At 42.0% G+C, this 18,381-nt stretch overlaps 3 protein-coding genes across 9 annotated transcripts; 1 reads left to right on the top strand and 2 right to left on the bottom strand.

Annotated features, from left to right (window-relative positions):
* Positions 1-791: 791 nt before the first annotated feature.
* Positions 792-5,604, top strand: LOC307038561 (uncharacterized protein). 7 transcript variants are annotated; one of them, XM_079680055.1, is made up of 8 exons: positions 792-952; positions 1,469-1,593; positions 1,786-2,254; positions 2,450-2,669; positions 2,865-3,043; positions 3,500-3,644; positions 3,722-3,831; positions 3,938-5,604. In XM_079680055.1, exons 2-8 carry the CDS (start codon positions 1,523-1,525, stop codon positions 4,241-4,243), a joined length of 1,500 nt encoding a protein of 499 aa, XP_079536181.1. In that variant the 5' UTR covers positions 792-952; positions 1,469-1,522; the 3' UTR covers positions 4,244-5,604. The 7 variants fall into 7 exon arrangements, with proteins under 7 accessions (XP_079536181.1, XP_079536182.1, XP_079536178.1 ...); XM_079680056.1 differs by having other exon boundaries at positions 1,469-1,639; positions 1,933-2,669; XM_079680052.1 differs by having other exon boundaries at positions 1,786-2,669.
* A 6,289-nt stretch (positions 5,605-11,893) lies between these two features.
* LOC307038562 (uncharacterized protein) lies at positions 11,894-13,831 on the bottom strand. Its single transcript, XM_079680059.1, has 2 exons — positions 13,722-13,831; positions 11,894-13,298 (listed from the first exon to the last, which is right to left on the bottom strand). Exon 2 carries the CDS (start codon positions 13,253-13,255, stop codon positions 11,900-11,902), a length of 1,356 nt encoding a protein of 451 aa, XP_079536185.1. The 5' UTR covers positions 13,256-13,298; positions 13,722-13,831; the 3' UTR covers positions 11,894-11,899.
* Positions 13,832-15,753: 1,922 nt separating this feature from the next.
* On the bottom strand, positions 15,754-17,373 carry LOC307038836 (general transcription factor II-I repeat domain-containing protein 2-like; the record flags this gene model as incomplete). The annotated part of the gene is made up of 1 exon (XM_079680512.1): positions 15,754-17,373. One exon carries the CDS (start codon positions 17,371-17,373, stop codon positions 15,754-15,756), a length of 1,620 nt encoding a protein of 539 aa, XP_079536638.1.
* Between the last annotated feature and the right edge of the window lie 1,008 nt (positions 17,374-18,381).

Genomic DNA, 18,381 nt, shown 5'->3' on the forward strand with positions numbered 1-18,381 from the left:
CAGATTTTTCTCTATTTTATTTTACTCTGTTTTTATAATACTTTAAATATTGTTCAGAAGTAGTTTTCCTATTTATTCCTAAATGTTTTTGGTGTTGTTGTTCCATTTGCACTAAAATCTGTTTTGCACAAAAGTTTATTGTACTTGTTTTGTTATATTGCCAATAAAAAGTGTTCTAATATTAAGAGTTGCGTGAATTTCATTCAAGGCAAGGCAACTTTTTTTACTTAACACATACAGAGGGTAAATTCAAAGTAGTACATTCACTGACATGGATATGGCGTCACCTTGTGTCATGTTTACAATGCAGATTATTGACATTAGGTCTGGCAATACAGTCAATCATTATACTGGTGATTATTTCGCAGATACATTTAGTAACCCCGCCCCCTTTAACAAAACCGCTCTTTAGAACGGCTCTTTTGAACGGCTCTTTGAAAGGAACGGAGCCATAAGATCCGGCTCCCTGCAAAGAGCCATAAATCCCATCACTATGTGTTAGCCCTGGAAAATAACTAATGAAGTGGGTTTATCACATTCTCTAGCTGTATGGGGGAGACCGGTGAGTCATGTTCCTATATATATATACACGTCATAAAAATGCCTGGGAATAACTTGTGGAATGATGTGCATCTAGAAACAGATGTTTGAAATGTTACCTATAACTGCATCAGTTATTAATATTCCTAATATTTGTAACATATACAATATCTCTGTCACCCCTCTTTTTTTAAAGAAATGGTACCTTCCAATGGGAACCGCGAAAAGGGTCCGTTAAGGGCGTGTGTTAGGTCAGGTGCACCACTGCACCTAGCTTCAGGGTTGCTGGCTAGCTTTCCTTCAGGCAGAAGACTGAACCTCCGGGATTTCACATTTAACTACGCCATGTATGAAAATGGAAGAGATATCACATATCCGGGCATGGATTCTATAGCAATTGCAGCATTAAAAGGTAATGTAATTGTGTATTTTATGCTGCACCTCTCCAGCAAGCTTTACATTATTTGAATCGGTTGGACAACAAGTTAGCATGCAAAGTAAGCTAGCTAGCTGGCTACATATCTAGTGTTAACATAGCTAATATCTACTGTAAGCTGTTAATAACTGCACAAATGACAAATCGTGGTTAACATTTTTAATTTATACTGTATTATTGCCAGAGATAATGTCAAGAAGCAAATGAGCCTTTCACAACTGACAGTAAAGTATTTAGCATAGCCATCTTTGGCGCCCTTTTTTGTTGTAGACAGCATTTCACAATGCGTTGTTGTATGATAGTGCGGGCTATTGTAACTGCAATTTTTTTAATTTAAATTATAAGTAAGTGCAATACATGTTTTAATGTTAAATAAAATCTTGTGAAGCCAGCCAGAAATGTACATTACTCTTTCATTTGATGTATTTAGATAAATATGTTATTAGTTGGTTTTTACCTTATTATTAACTGTGTGGTTAAATCTGTTTTCAGCTGCTAATATAAGCAGAGACATGCTGCCCAGCCTATCTAAGGAGGACTTGCGTGATGTCCTTCCCGGGCCTGAGCCCTTCAGAAGAAGAAGAACCATTTGCAGACTCACTCATTATGATAATGAGGTAATTCCAGATTCTAACATTTGAGGGACTTTAAACCTGTTACCAAGTAAGCCTTTCCTAGTCATCATGCAGCTATTTGAAGAAGTGGAGTTTTTTGGTTGTGTTGATTTTTATTTTTGTCACAGTGTAGTGCTCTTTTCATTGTAAATACCATTATTTATATATATATATATATATATATCTTTTATACAGGGCCAGGAGAGAGACCTGTGTAGACCGAGTAGCTCTCATGGGACTTGTGATTTCAGCCCTATTCCCACCCCCCAACCTTCCTTGTTTCCCGCCTGCCAACCCCTCTCCATCCCCTGTCTTTTCTCCACCCTCCTTCCCCTCTCAAAGCCCACAACCCCAACATGGTGCCAGCAGAACCGTACAGCTTCCTAGTCCACTGTATGTCTTATACACAGACGCAGAATTGGAGCAATCACAAAGCACCTTTTCTGAAAAGCACCGTGCTGGAGAAGAAGGAGACTACGTCCTTTCCAAAGATCTTCGCTGTCGATTGATCAGGAATACAGTCACAAGCATGATTTCCATTAAAAGAGCAGCTGGGGATGACTTTAACTATCCATGCAGCCGTGAACTCACTGTAATGGCGAAACGTCTAATTGAGTACTACCCAATGCTTCGGGACAGATCTCAAACCAGTAGAGCTGAGTGGGTATGTCACTATTCAAGTTTTCAACTCATGGTTCAGACAAAGCACTGCAATCATTTGCCTATCAAACTGGGAGTGATGTGTTTTATCGAGTTCAATAAGAGCTCTGTGCAACTGTTTGTGTGGTGTATTTTGTTTGATACAAGTTTGTTTAATGTGAGTTATAACACAATCTGTTGTGTGTGTGTGTCTTGTAAGGAAACTGTGAAAAAGCAGCTTTTGAAAAGGATCCAGAATGTGACAACCCCCAAAAAGAAGCAGGGTTCAACTCCTTCAAGAAAGAGGCCTCGGAGTTTAAGCTTTCAGAGCATCCATGAGACGTCCACTGATGAGACTGATGAATCCACCGCATCAACCTTGATCTTGGAGAGATCACCACCATCTCGATGCAGCGCCCCGGAGGCTGAACAGTTATGTGGTAAGTACAGAAATTGAAATAGTAGATAGTTCAATCTCTTCAAGAAAATGTAACAATATCAATAAGCTATTTTAGAACCCTTTTTTATTCAAGATTACTCATCTATGTTTGTCCTGTGTCAGTCACTATGGCTGTGAAATGTCTCATTTAAACTTTAACATCAGAAATGAAAATAGTGGGGTTTATGTTTTCTAGCATCAGAAACTGAGAGCCCACAGACCCAGGCGAGACACTATAAGACTCTACAGGCGATATATAAAACCAAGGCCAGACCAAACAAGATGGATGTCGAAATCCAAGCGACAAGGGCCTTCATTGACTCTGATGTTACAAAGGAGCAGGACAGGCCTTCCAAGATTCTTAAAGCTTATCATGTAAGCAAATATTTTCGTTTTATGTACAACTATGCTTCCTAATTCGGTTAACGTTAGACCAAATTTGAAATGAGAAATGGTATGACAATTAAATCAGATCTGTCTCATTATTCATAAATAAATGACTCATATGCTGATTGAATACACATATTTATTCTGCATAGATATATAAAAACCCTCCACTTATTTAAAAAGAACACATTTCACAAATGTGCTTCTGATAAACACAACATTATTTTGTTAGTAGTATTGGTCCACAATACGTATTTAAAAATAGTGTGTGCATCAGACATAGGTATTTCTATGTGCACTGTAATATTTTTGTTAAGTGACCATTTCAATCACATTATACACATACGAATCTTTTTTTGGAAATTCAATTATGAGACGTATTACTAACCCTTGGAATGTAGATTTTAAAGTTTCTCCTATATATTTTCTCTCTCGTTGTCTTAGCTAATGGATGAACTACGGCAGGTCCTCAATCAAGGCAACTCCCACTTCTTAATGGAACTTAAGACCCGGTGGGGGACCTTTTGTGAGAGGGCACAGTTTTATGGAGTTTTCAAAAAGCTCATGAGGCCTCCGCAGCTTGTCAAAGGTGATTATTATCTCTGACCATGTCTGTTTATTAACTGACTGCAGGAAACGGAATGAAACTTCTTTTTTTTTCAACAGTAAAGCACTCAATTGCCATGATGAAGGCTTTACCAGAGATGTTCCCATCACCTATGGCCCCACCCAAGAGGTTAAGGCATGCAAGTGAGGCTGTGCTCCACGTCCTTGAGGTAAGAACATTTATAAGAATTTTCTCATGTCGACACAAAGAGTGAAATGTTGTGATCATATTTGATTAGCTTTTTGTGATGATTTCTTTGTCTGTTTTTGTGTCAGTCTGCAGAAGACCCCAACACCTTTCTTCAGACACGACCACTCTCCAGCCCTGTTGTCATCATCTGCGAAACCAACTGTATACTGGCCATTGGAACCATGCCCATGCTCACCTTCCCAAAAAAGGACATTCATAAAAGCGTGATGTATCTCATGGCATGTTATTACACCTTTCACCTCACCTATCCTAAGTGCATTGCAACACTTCTGTCTGTGGTGCAGACAGAAGTCCTCTTGGACGCCATTCACGACTGTGACATGACTACTTCATACAAAAAGGCTATGGCCAACTGGAACAAGTTCCAGTGATTCGTGATTAGGGCACTTATACAGATGTAGCGATTCCTTTCAGACAGTTTGAAACGCGAGGGCCGTGATTGGTACGTGATCTGCCCTCGCTCAAGGGAAAACCTCCAGCTTGACTTGAGACCGCCCCCGTGATAGATAAATGTAATTATAATGAAGCCAGCTGCAATGGATCATTGATCCACCAGGGGGTGCAGTGGGGTTCCACACTGGAGCTCATGTGAAATAAAGTCAGATACAGTACGCTGGATGCAGCGGAACTTTGTTAAGATCCATATGTCACGGATATCATACTACTGTGCTAAATAAGAAACATGTAATCATTTAAATAACATCACCATGTTGTTATTTAACAAAACAATTTTGTTATTCGAAAAAAACGAACGGGAGGAAATGCAGCCCGGCTCTCGATTTTTAATCCTAATTTAATCATCATCTTCACAACGATCATTTATGTTTATGTTCGCCGAATTGACATGAAATCACTGACACATATGAATATACTGTATTCAACTTCATTAAAACGTTATTAACGTGCCTAAACTCAGTAATTCACCCAAAATATGTATATTTTAATGGAGCTTCGTCGGTCGATCAGGATCCCGATGGCCAATCCGTGCCTCCCCTGACTGCACGTCGCTGACACACACCGCTGCAGTGCAGGCTCTCTGCACGGAGGAGCCTCGGAGGAGCTGCGGAGTCCGGGTGATGCTGCTCCTCCAAGGAAGAGACACATGTTCACTAAGCCAAACTATATCCGGTCACAGAGATCTGCTATTTTAAAGTAAAGTCAACACATATCGACCCTAAATATAGTCTATATGAAGAACGAGAAAAGTCTTAACATATATCGTTTTTTGTAAACATATGACAAATGTGTGAGGGTGATGACGTCAGAGCATCGTCCTATGTGCCAGGGCTTAGCCCCGGACAGCCCCAGCCCAATTTAACCCCTGAGTATTTGTGAGGGAGCTCCTATGGCATTACCCCGCTGAAGCTCACCAAAGTTTAATATATTTCATAGTTCAAAGTTTTGTCAATTGTATTGTTTATTGGTCAAATACTCGTTTCTAATGGTTTCTGAGGAGTTTTACTGGAATGAAAGAGCACAGAGTCTACAGAAGCAACAAAGCAGCATACTGCATTAAACCTGACCTTCACAGAGAAGTTGAATTTCATGTGGAAAGGAGGCTTCAGTAGTCTGCACTCTGTTTAGTTGTGCTATCTTACAATCAATATAGTAAATGTGAGGTAAAGTGTGTCGCCAATGTAACCGGTTAGAACTCGAAGTTGCGATGAGGTCTTAAAATGTATGGAAAGGGTCTTAAAAAAGGTCTTAAAAGGTATTAAATTTGACTTCAGGATTCCTGCATATACCCTGAGTTGTATGTATTGATTTAAATTGACATGCATCCGCGAAGAAAAATAGTCCGTTGTTACCGTTTTTTTAAACAGTCTGAATGAAACGGCAGCTCTCAGCTGTGTATTTACACAACTAATGGCCCATCAACCACAGCTCTCTCCCCCCCTCCCCCCCTGATCTTTCTTCTTCAGCAGCTAAATTAACAGTAGGTTACTCTGAGTGACCATAGACTGTATGTGACAAGCTTACAGTTAGTGACGTAACAACACCATAAAAGCTGGTGGGTTGAAAGCAATACGGGAGGTAAAAATAACTAGAATAATTGTGATTTATTTATTGTGGCTTTTATGTTTTTAGGTATAAAATGTTATGTAATTCAGGCTTATAGTTCACCCTTCTCTAAAAGCCTTCAACAATGACAATATTCATTGTAATTTAATAAATCCTTCAAACACACATTGTAAAAAATAGCCTACTGTAAGTTAAGAAATCATTCCAATATGTACATCTTCTGATGCAGGGGTCGGCAACCTTTTTGATATGAGGTGCCATTTAATTTTTTTTTTATTATCAGCGTGCCGACGATCGAGAATTATCAACGGGGGGGGGGGAAGCAGTGTGTGGACCTTTCAACGAAACTTACACATTTACCACATTTCAATAATTGGTTTAAACGGCATAATACAAAGGACAATCGTCCGTTCTGTGATTCTCCAGAACACACATGTTATGATATTAGGGTCATGCAGAGTGAGATGGGATCGCTGTCCCTTTAAGAGAGAGAGAGAGGGGTGTGGCTTGTGCATGTGTGTGTGTGGTTGGCAGAGCGACAGTGAGGGAACGTGTGTATGTTTCTGGAAGTCAAACGAGGAAGCAGAAAAACAGAGGTCTGTGATGTATTTTGTGAAACAGAAGAACAGCTAAATAAATGCAACGGCCTCCCAAGAAGAGCTCGCCTCTCTCCAGTCATTTAAGCTAAAGTGGGTTATTGAACCTGAAGCTTGTTGCTTCTGCCCTCCTCGACTACGGTCTGGGAGCCGACAGGAAAGTTCAACAGAACACACAGATGGCCAGTCCGCCCCAAATTTGTAGCATATTATTTCGATGAGCAGATCGCCACTGGGCTTTCAACTAAAGACACAGCCACGCAAAAACTGCGGCATTTGTACAGCTCCTTATGGGTAGGCCTACTGCAATTTGTGAAGTGCTTTCCTCCGTGGTGAAACGATCAGCACTGCACCACGGAGGAAAGCGGCAGAAAGTCACCTGGAGTTAAAGAGAGCAGGGCTGCGTCGCGTGCATGGCTTCCTTCTGCAGATAGACGCGCTCTGGCGGCGGTCTCGTTCAGGATCCGAAAATACAATTTAAATATTATTGCACACTTATTCCTAGTGTGCCACTGGTTACGGTGCCGCGTACCAATGCTGGCGCGCGTGCCAGGGGTTGCCGACCCCTGTTATGATGTAACAACAATAACATTATAAATAGTAACATAGCTGAACATGGTATTGCACATTTAGCTTTGAGTGTTACTGACCTGAGATGTTTTTATTACATGAATTAAGGTGACTGAGGCTTTTTAACATACAGGGATGCAAACTCATCAGGTATGAAAAAGGTGACAAGGATCCGAGCCCCCGGCTCCCCCACCCCACGGAATAACAGAGGATATTAGCAGAACAACTAAAGCAGCAGTGTTAATAATAACAGAAACGCCAAAGAGTCACATCTAATAAAAATATATAAAAGCATTTATTTTAAATTGTGGAGCAGTCAGTTTATAATTTTGGCAGCACTGTTGAGCATTTTGAAAATGTATTTTCATGCCTCTGTGCAAGGCTTAGTCTTTCTATCTTTATAGCCACATGATGTAAAGTAACTAAGTTCATAAACTCAACAAGTACTATACTTGGGCACAATTTTGAGATACTTGTACTTTATTTAAGTATTTCAATGTTTTGCTACTTTGTTCTTCTACTCCACTACAGTTCAGAGGTACATGGTGTACTTCTACTCCACTACATGTATTTAATACCTTTAGTTACTTTACAGATGTGGATGAATTATGTGAAATATAATCAAGTGTTAAATCAGACTTTAGTTCCAAAGTCATTCAAACTAGCTGCACCTTTAGCAGCTTTGAGAACACTTTCATGATCAATCATTATAAAACATATCATATCTATTATTCTGAAATGGACCAATCTGCACAATGACTACTTTTACTGTCGCTACTTTCACTATATTTTGATGAGAATACTTTTCTACTTTTACTTGAGGAACATTTTGAATGCAGGACTTTTACTGTAACAGAGATCTGACACACACACACACACACACACACACACACACACACACACACACACACACACACACACACACAAGATCTGAGTGCTTCTACTTTTACTCAAGTACAAGATCTGAGTACTTCTACTTTTACTCAAGTACAAGACCTGAGTGCTTCTACTTTTACTCAAGTACAAGACCTGAGTACTTCTACTTTTACTCAAATACAAGATCTGAGTATTTCTACTTTTACTCAAGTACAATATATATATACTTATACCACCTCTGTTTATAGCCTATGAAAAAAACGTAGAAATAGAAGGCTAAAGCTAACGTTAGCAGATAGTGACAATGTATGCTAGCTAGCTAGCTCAACGATTCCTTAAATAATATTGCCACAGAAAAACTTTTCAGTTCACATCACGCTCTGCCGCTCCGACAGGGAGCTCTGCTCTGAACACCTGAACAGCCCGTTCTAACAGCTGTTCACCAGCGGTCCAGTCTGCGCCACAGTGACTCCGGACGCACAGTTAATATTAACGAACGCACCCGTAGGTAATGTAGCTGCTGAAGCTAGACCATCATGTCGGAGCAGCAGATCTTATTATACATCCATTAGCAGAGCCGACAGGCAGGAAGACTCGAGCACACAGCTCGCACTTCATTATAATATATAAAAAAGAACACCATGCGTGTCATGATGGCACATAACAGCTCACGGCCGCAGATTACTCCGGGTCCCAGACCCCCCCATACCCCAAAAATATTTTTATTGCAAATCTACATGAATCACACAAATGACTTATTTTGGATTCAAAACGGCGAATTTTGCCGAAAGGTGACAAGTTTGCATCACTGAACATAGACAGAGCACAACTGAAACATAACATCTGAGATGTAACAACATAGTACACTTTTTGGGGATGCTTGGGATGTGAGGAGTGAGGGACACGGCTTAGAACGGGCGTGTCGCCTGGCAGGACAGGAGAGTGTGTGCACCAGTCTGCCTTGATCTATGAATTCATGTCCGTGACACTCACTGCTGCCCACAGCTGTTTTATAGAAGGAAAACCTCCTTCACTTCATGAAAGTGTTTTAACCACACACACCTCTACACACACATGACGGGTGTTATTTTCCCCATAAGGAACAAGTCGCTGCAAATTATCCCGCTTATTACACGGCCACATTCTCAACAAAGTAACGACATGACTCCCAATATTAATTTAAATGCTTTTATGGATTTAGAAAATCGTTTTTATTGATTTAAAAAATAGTTGTATGTATTGATAAAAAAAATTGTTGTATGTATTGATTTAAATTGACATGCATCCGCTCAGAAAAATAGTCCGTTACCGTTTTTTAAACAGTCTGAATGAAACGGCAGCTCTCAGCTGTGTATTTACACAACTAATGGCCCATCAACCACAGCTCTCTCCCCCCCTCCCCCCTTGATCTTTCTTCTCCAGCAGCTAAATTAACTGTAGGTTACTCTGAGTGACAAGCTTACATTTTGACACAACACTGTCATTGCAAGTGACCCTCAGTTAGTTGACTTTTATGTTCAACTGCTAAATTCGTTACTGATAAAAAAGGGCTTCTACTGTACCTAATTACCTTAACACTAGAACCGCCAGAGGTTTTTGTATAGGCCTACCTAAACCTGTCAAATCCCGCTATTAGAATGCAATTTTTAACAACATAGGGTGCTACATAACACACTTTCAGGAAAAGTCACGGACTGGGAGACTTTAATATTTTATTGAAAAAAAGTTACATTGCACACACACAACACACAAATTGACCCGATTGGCGGTTATAGTGTTAAATAAACTCACTAATTAATGAAACCAGTTCAATACGCATTATTCTTATTCTTATCATTCTTTATGAGCGCAGAAATAGTCTTAAAATCAGATCTGTTTTTTAAATGAAATCTGACGGCAGGCAGTTAGCTCTGATCACCTATGATAAATGCGCCGCACCTAATCGCTGGCCATTCAGCCACAGACACTGTTCGAAATGGGGGGGGAGCTAGGAGGAGCTTGGCTCCCCCGAAGAGGGAGGGAGCTCCCCTGAAGGCTGACTTTGAGATAAATAGGGGGAGCCCAAAACAATCGTGCATATTTGTGTCACACAGATTAGAAATGTTGAGTTTCTGTAAATAACAGTTCTTGAAATAAATAATAGTTATTGTTCATTACAGTTTCTGAATATTTGTTTTATATTTGTGAATATGTCTGGGTGTTGCCATCTGTACGTGGCGGCGCTGCATTCTTACTTACGTTGCTATGGTTATGGCGGTGATGCCGGCGCGGTATTTGAAATGTTCATATTGATATTTTTTTAACTCTGGCTTTGTAAAAATATGTCAAAACGAAAACAGCCAAGCGTCACAGCTTTTGGATTCACAAGCAAAGAAGCGAAGGAGTCTAAAAATGACAACGTGAACGGAAAACAACTTTTAGTTGGCCGGCTGTAAGCGGCGTTAGGGTCGAGCTTGACAGCTCCACACCGAGGGAGAGGCCTGCCGATGCGGAGCCTGAAGACGCTTCAACAATGGCCACATCCGCCGGCATAGTGACACCGTCTGTTAGGGTGCATCAAAATGCAATGCAAAAGATTTAATCTCAAAATATCAAACTGTTAGGTGTTGCATTTTGTTCCAATGTCTATACAAATGATTTGTGCAAAGTTTGAGGAAATTTCATTCAGATTTAGAGGCGCAACGCAGCATGTCAAATTTTGCCATTTTGCCAAAAAGTGCCATTTTCGGTGCTTTTATAACTCCCATTTATGGATAACATAACATGGCAATTTCTCAAAAATACAACAAATAGTTATCGAGAAGATGTTTTTGAAAGGACCTAAATGTGTTTATTTAAGAAGAAACGTTGACATTTGTATTGAACATCACTGCAAAATGGTTGAAAATGTAGTCCTAGTCAATTCAATTCAATTCAATGTCATTAGTTTAGTCCTTTCACTGTGTTCAGCTTGCGCTTGCAGCGGCGAAGATTGGGCTGTTCACAGCGGTCATGCTCAACTGCTTGAAGCACATTCTGCAGATGTTGCTCACTCTTGGCTGCTGCCACAAAGTCTGATGTGAGTTTGACTCCACGCTCGGCACAGTCATTCACGACGTTGATTGCACGCACATTCACCACACCTGCCTGGAATGATGCACTGGTAGCCCAATCCTCTACAGTGAGTGAGAGAAATGCTGGATCGATGTGCAGCTGGTGCATTCCAAACCAGCAGTCTGGGTTGGCGAGGTCGGCCAACCTGGTGGTCGGCGAGAGGACTGGAAACTTTGGCTTGCCGAAACCAGTGCCAAAGCGCTGCTGTGGGGCTCGCATGGGAAGATCATCTGGCTTGTGCTCCAAGATGGCATCCGCAAGTGCACGCCGCTCATCAGCTGGCACCTTGTTGCTGAAGAGTGCCAGGGGCAGCATCTCACCGGTCAGGTACCAGAGGTGCCTCTCCAGTGCTTTCATGGCCGAGGTTGCAATGCCCTCGTCAACAGACTTGTAAGTGTACAGGTTGTGGTAGAGTTTGAGTTCATTCCATGCGGCATCTACGGCTGTGTCACAGGTCAGCCACCATGTTGCGTAGATGTGCGTAATGAAGTTGGCAAACGCCCGAATCTTCGGCACCTGCTGCCGTGTGGTGATGGTGCCCTGGGGAAGCAAGGCGATATGCTGCTCCATCAAAGCCAGCTTGAGAGTGTAGAGGAGCTTGGCCATCCAGCGTGCCTTGTGCAGAGCTCCCGGCCGTTGGAAGTTAACTGGAGTCTGTGCTGCATCATCTGCACCCAGATAGACAAGGCACAGCTGCACAAACTCATGGTAGTCGCCTCGCTTGTAGTCTATCACTGCTGCAGCAGACACAGTGAGTTCAGCACGTAACTTGCCCAGGAACGGTTGTTCGGCGTTGGCAGTAATGTAGCGGGACAATGGGCCACTGTATTTGTGCGGCAACAAGTTCCAGTTGTCCTGCAGACGCTTAAACTAGGTAACCTCTGGTGAGCGTGATGCCTCCACCTTGAGGTTAGTGAAGATGTGGCTGAGGAGCACCTCACCAATGTGATGCCGGCACCCGGACCAAAGCAGTGGTCTATCAAGTGAGACCTGGATGGCAATGCAGGCTGCTGTGAGATGACCTGTGTTTGATGCAGTGGTGTCAAATGCCATGTTGACAACCTGGTCGGCACAGCACCAGTCCTGCAGTAGCTTGCATGTCAGGCGGGCGATGATCTCGCCGCACGCCTCGTCTTTCCCCTTTGTATATGCTGGCACACCAAGCAGTTTGAGCTGCTCCGCATCTCCAACCACCACTGTCAAACGCTCCTCCAACTGGCGCACATTGCTGAGCGTCGGTGTCAACTCGCTGTCCCAGTGCAGGGTGCACATGGGAGATGGTGTCCACTGCTTCTGGTGTTCTTTATTGACAACCTCCAGCACTTGGCGGCGTGATCGATCTGCTGTCGCGTAGGATGCTGAAATATTTGCACAATTGCCGCCCGACTCTGTGATCAAGCCGCGCGTGAAGGCAGCCTGCTGCATCGGTGTGATCTTCAACCGTGTAGCCAGTGACACGAGACTTGGCCGGCTGAGGATGTTGGGTGGAATGAAGGCTGTGGTGCCAGTCTTCTTATGCTTGCAAGGGGGTGTGTTCTCAGCCGGTAGAGTGGCTATTTCATCTGTAACGCTATCCTCATCACTTTCGCTCTCCAACATCGCCATTCTGGACTTCACTTTCATTTCCTGCTGCTCACTGGTAAAGTGTGACTGCCGGGCAGCTGCCCCAGCTTCACGCTTCTGTCGCCGCTTTACTTTGGATTGCAACTTGGCGTCGAATGCGCCAAATGTGGCCACTCTGTCTCCCTTCATGCTAGCCAGGAAAGCAATGTCCTCTGGATTGCGGATCTTCTCCTCTGCGTTTGGAGACCACAGTGGGAATGTTGAATCTAGCCTGCGCTCCATTGCATCCACCTGTCGAGCTGTAGCCTTACTGGAGCGCCTGGCCTGTGGAATGCGCCGCAGCTTGTTGTTGACGTCAACTAGCTCCACCATCTTGTTGCACGCACCCCGATCGCTCACCATTGGGATATTGGCCTTGGCGTAAAATGGCCGCACCTGCTCCAGGACTACTTTGGCTGCCATGAAGCGTGACAAGGCTCCATTCATACCGGGTCGCTTGTCATGTAGTTGCACATCACAGTTGTACAGCATGCACCGCAAGATCTGACGACCACTTGGCAGTTTGGCCCCAGTAATCATGCCATCCGCATTGGTGATGCTTGCACCCAGACCGAAGACCAGGCTACGGCTCCTCTGGCGTGAGCCTACGGGCGAGGGCAGCATCTTATGAGAGCCGGATACTGGGGCAGGTAGTGGTCTAGATTGCCTGAAAATATAAAGTGGTTTAACACAAAATAATGTATTAGTCTTTTGTTTTCTACAGTCAAATGATGAATAAGGATAGTGTTACAAATATACCTTAGTAAATGAAATAAAAAAAAATACCTTAGCATGCATTATCCACTTGAACCTTAGCATCCATTCAGAGGGGAAACTTGCCAAAAATAGCAGATCTGCAAGCCCACTACATGCTCACTTATAATAAGACATAAAACATGCACACAGGCGAACCTTAGACAAATAACTAATGTTAGCAGGATGACTAGCAAACAGTAGCTAGCTGCATGTAATTAACACAAAATTACATAAAACTGATAGACATTTTTATTTTACTCATTAAATATACCAACTCATATGGCAATGATCCTTAATAAAAGTACACCAACACAAAGAATAAAGAGTAGATTACCTCAAATGTCTTCAGATCAAGGGTGGAGTCTTTTTGCCTCACAGAATTGTGCTTCATTAGCATTAGCATTGTCCTCGATTGTCTCAGGTTAGCATGGCTACCAAATAAACATTATGTTGAATGTTGAAATGGAAGTTGTAGCTAGAGTGCATTATGCACAATGTGTTGGTAATGACAGTAATATTAAAGTAGATAAAAAATAAACAAAAGGTAAACACATGCATATATATGCTGGTTACCCCCTTTTGCCATAAAAGATGATGGCCGTTGCACCTCTAAATCACCTCATATTGTAAAAATATTTTGCATACGTTATTACAACATGAATTGGAACATTTTTATCCCCTTAACAGATCAGCAGGTTAAAAATGATTTTTTTGATGCACCCTACCGTCTGTATTAGTAGAAGAGTGTTTTTATAGCAATTGATCGCATCCGCGCTGCTGCGCCAGTCAACGTGACATATTGCGTGTGACATATTTAGTAGCAGGATGTGCTCTGAAAAATAGGGCTCCCCGAAAGCAAATGGGTAATTCCAACACTGACAGAGCTCCCTCTATACAAATCAAACTGTAGACGGTGTGGAAGCACCTATTGTTTTAAATAATGGTCGGAATGTGACCTGTGAGCCTTCTGAATTACCGTGGGACAGCACATTCTAAACTAAAGTGTTCAATCAATAAAGTAACATCTTATCTTATCTTAATAATATCTTCATATTAATAATAATAATCATACAGTATGTGTCCGAAAGGGAGCAGGAGGAAGCAAACACAAAAATATACAAAAAATATACTGCATATTAAAGCAAACGATTGTAAAGGTTAAAGTATGAGCATAACAAATAAAGAAGTGTAATGTAAACATTTACATTATAATTATGATTATTTAATATATAAAGACTATACATTATTGAATTACAAGATTAGATATACTTTAGTTCAGGGGTGTCAAACTCATTTTCACAAAGGGCCACTCTGGGAAATTGGAATCACATTAAGGGCCGGACATATGCTTTACTGACATACCTTTTTTATTCAATAAACAACATAAAAACATATCTTTCAATGTATTGTTGTATGTACTATATAGCCTTCCCATATATATTTAAACACATTGCTTGGCAATCATAGCATTTGGTAAAGCAAAATAATGCTTTCTGGCTAGCATACAGCCAACTCAGAACCTGTTGCACAGGCCTGAATATGACAACAATATGAAAACATTGTTGTGTTGAATAATAAACAAACACAAATCAACCTAATATAAAAGGACAAATATTGAACGTTGTCCCACATTTCAACAGATATCACAAGCCTTGATACAACAATTAAATGGTTGTGTGGAACATTGTATAAAAGTAAAACACATCTCAACATGTTGTCCCTTGCAGTCTGTCCCATTGGCATAACATCAGCTGCAAATAAAACCCCCAACATTTACATACTAACCTCACTGTCAAGCAAAACACACATTTAACCTAATTCACAGACCAGTACCATATGTACATTTATATATATATAAATATATAGAGCCTTTTCACATTAGTTGGTCAACATAAAGCCCAAACTAAGTCGACAAAAAACAAAATTTCTTAGCATCATAGCATTTAGTCAAGCAAAACAATGCCTTCTGAATACATTTGAACTGGTAGGCAGCCAACTCAGAGCAACCTCTTTCACAGGCCTGAATAGGACTATTTAAAAAAAGGTTATTTGGGACATTATATAAAAAGGTATGGCCTGATGTAAAAGCTAAATAATGAATAGTGAATGATCTTGCCCACATTCTACAACTCTCAAAAGGCTTGTTTTAAAGTCCTGAATATGGTTGTGTGGGACACTAAATAGTAAGCAAAAAAGTAACAGTAACAGATCTTTGATCATATTGTTAACACGTCCCATATAAACTGTAGCCTTCTGATTTGCAACCAGGTGCACATAAATGTCAACCAACGTACAAATAAACTTTTCAGTCAAGGAAAACTCACATGCAGCTAATTTCCCAGATTTGACACATCAATATTGGCATGCTATTTTAAGCCACCAGACACCTGACATCTTTTCTTTGATGCAAGTTCATCTATTCTTGGCTGAAAGTCCTGAGCTGTAGCCACTTTCAGAATGGAGCCAAGGTGTTTGTCTGTGAGTCGGGATCTGTGAGAAGACTTGTTGATCTTCATCAGAGAGAACATCTGCTCACACAAAGATGTGCTCCCGAACATGCTCAGGACACGGGCACACAGAAGGCGGAGCTGTGGCATTGTGCTTGGGATGAATGTAGCAAACTCACCTGCCCCAACAGAGTCAAACTTGGCCTTTAGTGGCCCATTGCATTGTAGTTCTATTAGTTCTAACTGTAAGTTATCTGGGGCGCTTTCCACATCAACTGAAAATGGATTTGTAAAAAGGTCAAACCTGAATTTCTGGGTCTCAAAGTCGGAAAATCGCCTTTCGAATTCGGCTTCGAGTGTTTTCAGTTTTTCTGCGCATCTCTCATTCGGGAAAGCAGTGTTGAGGTTGTCTGCAACAGATTGACAGGTCGGGAAGTGAACATAGTTTCCCTGCTGCATTTGGTTCTCCCACAATCGCAGTTTTGTCCGAAAGGCTTTCACTGCATCGCGCATGTCCGTGATCAGCTGTTTGCGTCCCTGCAGTTTCACATTCAGTGCGTTGAGATGGTGCGTTATGTCACACATAAAAGCCAAGTCATGTATCCACTTTTCATCGGCCAGCTCGGGGACAGCTTTCCCCTTCATAGCCATGAAACTAGCAATATCCTCGCGCACCTCATAAAATCTGTGCAACACCTTGCCACGGCTTAACCAGCGTACTTCTGTGTGGTATGGCACATCTTCATACTCCGAATTTCTCTCCTCCAAAAGTGCCCTGAATTGGCGGTGGTTCAAGCCCCGTGCTCGGATGAAATTCACCGTTTTCGTAACCACTGTCATGACATGTTCCATACCTAGCACTTTTCCACACAGGGCCTCCTGATGAATAATGCAGTGGTAAGCAGTCAGCTCTCCTCCCGTCTCCTTCATCTTCTCTCGCACCTTTGCTACCAGTCCACTCCTTTGCCCACACATAGCAGGCGCCCCATCGGTCGTCAGCCCCACAAGTTTATTCCATGGTAAGCCGGTTCCACTGATGCACTCATCCACCTTTTTGAAAATATCCTCGCCGGTGGTTGTTCCGTGCATCGGTTTTAAGTCCAAAAGCTCCTCAGTAACAGACAACTGTGCATCCACTCCGCGGATGTAAATCGCCAGCTGAGCCGTGTCTGATATATCCGTACTTTCATCCACAGCAATTGAGTAGTTTACAAATTCTTTTGCTTTATCTTTGAGCTGTGATTGCAAATCGTCAGAAAGCTCATCCACACGGCTGGCTATGCTATTTCTTGCCAGACTGACATTGGCAAAGTTTTGTTTATTGGCGGGGCAGACAATGTCACAAACTTTAAGCATACAGTTTTTTAGAAAGTCCCCCTCGGTGAATGGCTTCCCTGATTTAGCGATTTCCTCTGCTATGATGAAACTTGCCTTTACAGCTCCATCTGTTAAAGATTTGGCCCTATGAAACATATTTTGCTGTTGTTGCCTGCCTTTTTTGAGCTCCGTGACTTTCTGAAGCCTCTGTTCCCTGTCCATGGTGGCATATTGCTGCTGGTGGGCCGTCTCAAAATGACGACGCAAATTATATTCTTTGAACACGGCTTTTGTCTCATTGCAAATAAGACACACAGGCCTCTCTTTATACTCAGTAAAGAAGTATTCTATCTCCCACCTCTCTTGAAATAGCCTCCCTTCAACATCAATCTTCCTTTTTTTTGACATTCTCTGTGTTACTAGCTAACAGGTGCGGGCTAGCAGACCGTTAATGCTTCTGTGTTGGCTGCTACGTAGGCTCCGCAATTGGCCATAGGAATTGAGAGCATTCTGCCTGTGCCAATCAGGTACCAACAACGTAATTTGCGTAGCTTACGGCGTAGGCTCTTCGTGCCGCCAGAACAGTATCATACATTTAAGCGGGCCACATTGTATTGATGATATAAATTGATATGCGGGCCTGATCAAAATTGTAGACGGGCCGGATTCGGCCCGCGGGCCTTGAGTTTGACACATGTGCTTTAGTTGATCTAAAATATTGATGTGTTCAAATGCTCTTCAAAACACAACTGAAAGTCCATGAAACTTGTCTTTCTGTATTTGTGAATGAAGCGCCATCTCCTGGTTAAAACCTGAAATTGAAAATCTGGCAACGCCCTCTAGGAAAATAGTGGGAGGGCTTAACATTCCTCTATACTAGTCTTAGGCAGGTCGGAGGCAGGAAGCTGTAAACTGGAGTCTGAAATTCAGTGCTACATCTGTATATATGAGGGGCCGCTAGGGACATTATTCAGAAATACCGTTCACATACACATGTGAAACACTCACACACACAACTAAAACCAAAATAATTTACAAACATATGTAAAAATCTCTCATATACACATATGAAACGCTCACACACACATGAAATCCAAAGTCATTCACATATACATGTCAAACGCACTCATATACACATGTGATACGCACTCACACACACACCTGAAACTCTCACACACACCTGAAACGCTCTCACACACACATATAAAACACACTATCCCATACAGGGCT

Source organism: Notothenia rossii, assembly GCF_949606895.1.
Source record: "Notothenia rossii genome assembly, chromosome: 5".
Lineage (NCBI taxonomy): Eukaryota > Metazoa > Chordata > Actinopteri > Perciformes > Nototheniidae > Notothenia > Notothenia rossii.